Genomic DNA, 3,332 nt, shown 5'->3' on the forward strand with positions numbered 1-3,332 from the left:
CCCCCACCCCAGCGAGATGAATTGGCAAAGTGACAGCATCGATGGGCCCAAATATGGCAACAATAATGAGGTTGGCCCGGGACCGGACAATGTTTCGTTCTATTGTGCACAGGGTTACTCTGAGTTGGTACTGACTCAATGGCCCCTAACAACAACAACAACAAGAATGTCTATTTTATTAATATATTAGATGAAAATCATTTAATCTCCTAAATGTAAAGCACAATACTAAGAATGACCTAATGATCAAGAAATGGATTCCTGACGTGGTGCTGTAGCATCAGCACTGGACTGCGAATCACATGGTTAGCAGTTCAAACTCACTAGTTGTTTGAACTCATACCTGGTCACGATGAGTAAGAGCCAAATCAACAGTAACAATGAAATCAGTAAATAACAAAATGTATAACATATAAGTGTGTACTGTTAAGAAAAATGACTTACATCTACATAGAAACCAGGTAGGTCTTACCGTGCAGAATTGAGTAAAATATAGCAAATCACAGAACAAAAACTGACAAATCTATGTGAATTAAAAGCACAGTTAAACAAAACCTCCACGTTATCTAAATACATACATTTAATTTATAAAACCATTTTTTAAATAGTGTTGTTACATGTGATGGCAGAGCAGTTAAGTACTCGGCTTGTATCCAAACGTTCAGTGATTCAAACCCACCAGCCACTCCACAGGAGACAGGTGTGGGCAGGCTGCTTCCATTAAGATAACAGACTTGGAAACACTTTGGGACACTTCTACTTTGTTTGTCATTGAGTGGGCATGGGTTTGGGAATGAGCGTGGATATGTCAGAGTCAAAGTTGTCTTTAATTTAAATGCAATTTTTAAATAATTTACATATAAATTATGTAACAAAATTTATTTATAATACATAATGTTATTGCTGTTAAGTGCCATTGTGTTGATTCTGACTCATAGCTACCCTGTATAAGATTTCCAAGGAGCAGCAGGTGGATTTGAACTGCTAATCTTGTGGTTTGTAGCCCAATGATATATATATATATATATATATATATAAAACAAAATATGTGTATCAAAATCTAAATCTGTTATGACTCATACTGAGCTGAGTTGCCCCTTTGTTTCTCTACTTGCTGCCAAGTCCCATGCCCCAGAAGCATTATTTTTGATGATTTCGCTTTCTTCTGGAATTTGCTGGCATTGTTTTATATACATATACATACAACAGAGAGGGAGTCATGGTGTAGCACTGTAGGAAAAACACTGGAATGCTAACCACAAAGACAGCAGTTCAAACCTACCAGCTATTCCTTAGAAACCTTTTACTGGGTCGCTGTGAGTGGGAATCAGCTTGAGAACAATTAACAACAACAATAAATTTACAGAGTAGAACTGCTGCTTAGAATATCCAAGATTATAAGTCTTTATGGGATCAGGGAACCTCATCAACCTAAGCTATGATGCTGGACAAACCTGAGTCTCTGCGTACCACAGATGTGAGACAAAAACTCCAAGATAGGATTGTTCTGTAAGCAAAAGCTGACACCTTCATCACAATTTCAGAGGAGCAAGAGCTGGGAGATCTTTGCTACCAACTGCCTTCTCAAGAAGGGAAAATTCAGGAAGGCTTTAGGAGATGAGGACCAATTATTATTTATCAATAGTATGGAAACCTGTCACAAAGCAAGGGTGTGGGTACAAACGTTAGTACTGAGATGATAAATACAGTCTTCTTGGGTACTGTTTTCAACCTCAGAGGGCACTTTGATTCTTGAAGCTCTAGATGGTTGTGCTTTCCATAGCGGGAATTGGCATCAGGGCACTCCATTTTATTCCTTCTCTCTTCATTGCCAAGGAGCTGGCCTTGCACAAAGAGACAGTTGACAGATACTTAACTGTATTCTTGACTTCAGACCAGGTCCCTAATTTGAGGGGAAAGGGAATAGAGTACAAGCAGGAAAAATTTTACCAACAAAACTATCTCAAAATAAAATGTGTTGTTGGGCCTTGTTCTGCATAATATCTGAAAGCACAGAGTATATGTTAACTACATCAGCTGGTGAGCTTGAACCATTGACTTTGACTAGAAGTCCAAAAACTCACCTACTGCACCATGGGGCCTCCTTCTGTGGGGTGATGGTTGAATTTAGAAAGCTATAATTGACTGCAAGTCTTTATGTTGTTGTTAGTTTCCATCAAGCTGATTCCAACTCATGTGACCCAATGAGTGTAGACTAGAACTGCCGTGACCTTTCCAAAGTAGATCAGAATGATAAAGTTTTATAGTTACTGGACATTTCATATTTATTTTAAAAATTTTTACAAGATCCCCATGCCTTAATTCTGAGATACTCTGGGTGAATCTGAACCATCAACCTTTCACATAATAATCCAGTGAGATCTCAGAAAATAATTTGTGCCATCCAGGGACTCATGAAAACCTTTATAAACAACAGTTTCTAGAGCCAAGACAAAACCTATTTTGCTCTTTCATAGAGTTACTACTCTTTTCCAACTCTGGAAGTTTAAAAGAAATCAAGATTACTTTTATTGTTTTTATTGTCCTCTATAAGTTTAGACAGATGTCTGTAGACAGCACACAGTACTGGAAATGTGCTATATTAAGGAAGAAAATGGTAAACTGAGAAATTACACATAAATGGAGACAGAGAGGCAAAGTAGACGGTCAGTGAAAAAGAGAACGAACAGCAATGGTATGGATTGGCACAATGGCCACATTAGTGGGCTCAAGCATAGCATCAATTGTGGGGGTAGGGCAAGACCACAGAGTGTTTTGTTTGGTAGTACATAGGGTCCCTAGGAATCAGAACTGACTCCATGGCACCTAACAACAACAAAAAATGGAAAACATATTTCTTGGCTCACTCTGATTAGCTGTGAGAACAACGTCATCTGTATCTCATGATGAAGTTGAACATCCCAAATCTCCTGTTGCTCTTTAGGACAGTAAGAGGGACTGGGAATCTAGCAGGACTGGTTGACACTATTCTAGATGGCCTTAGAGAAAATACTGATAATGATGCTTTATGATACCTCAGTGAAATTAGCAGGTCAAATACTCATTTTAATGGATGGTCTTCCAAGGCACCTAGAGATTGTTGGGAGCATGTGTATATGGTATGTAAGCTTTATTTACGTATTAATGGAAAAATCAAGAGTCTTCAGATACAGTTTTTTTAACTCAATATTAGTGCTGCAATGTGGTGGGTTTGGGAGGGAAGGGGCTATGAACACACACAGGGATATCAAAGAAAAATCATTTGTCAGAACAGAGTGATAGATAAAGGAATGTTGTTAGATGCCCTAGAGTTGATTCTGGCTGAGCAACCC

At 38.4% G+C, this 3,332-nt stretch overlaps 1 protein-coding gene across 1 annotated transcript in view; it reads left to right on the forward strand.

Moving 5' to 3' along the window:
* Window positions 1–3,032, forward strand: part of LOC102834074 (solute carrier family 22 member 9-like) — a 48,344-nt gene extending 45,312 nt beyond the window's left edge. Inside the window, exon 10 of the mRNA XM_006830831.1 lies at window positions 2,945–3,032. Within this exon, the coding sequence (XP_006830894.1) occupies window positions 2,945–3,032 (88 nt within the window). The remainder of the gene's footprint in view (window positions 1–2,944) is intronic.
* Window positions 3,033–3,332: the final 300 nt, after the last annotated feature.

The sequence above is a fragment of the Chrysochloris asiatica genome, unplaced genomic scaffold (assembly GCF_000296735.1).
Source record: "Chrysochloris asiatica unplaced genomic scaffold, ChrAsi1.0 scaffold00001, whole genome shotgun sequence".
In the NCBI taxonomy this organism is placed as follows: Eukaryota; Metazoa; Chordata; class Mammalia; order Afrosoricida; family Chrysochloridae; genus Chrysochloris; species Chrysochloris asiatica.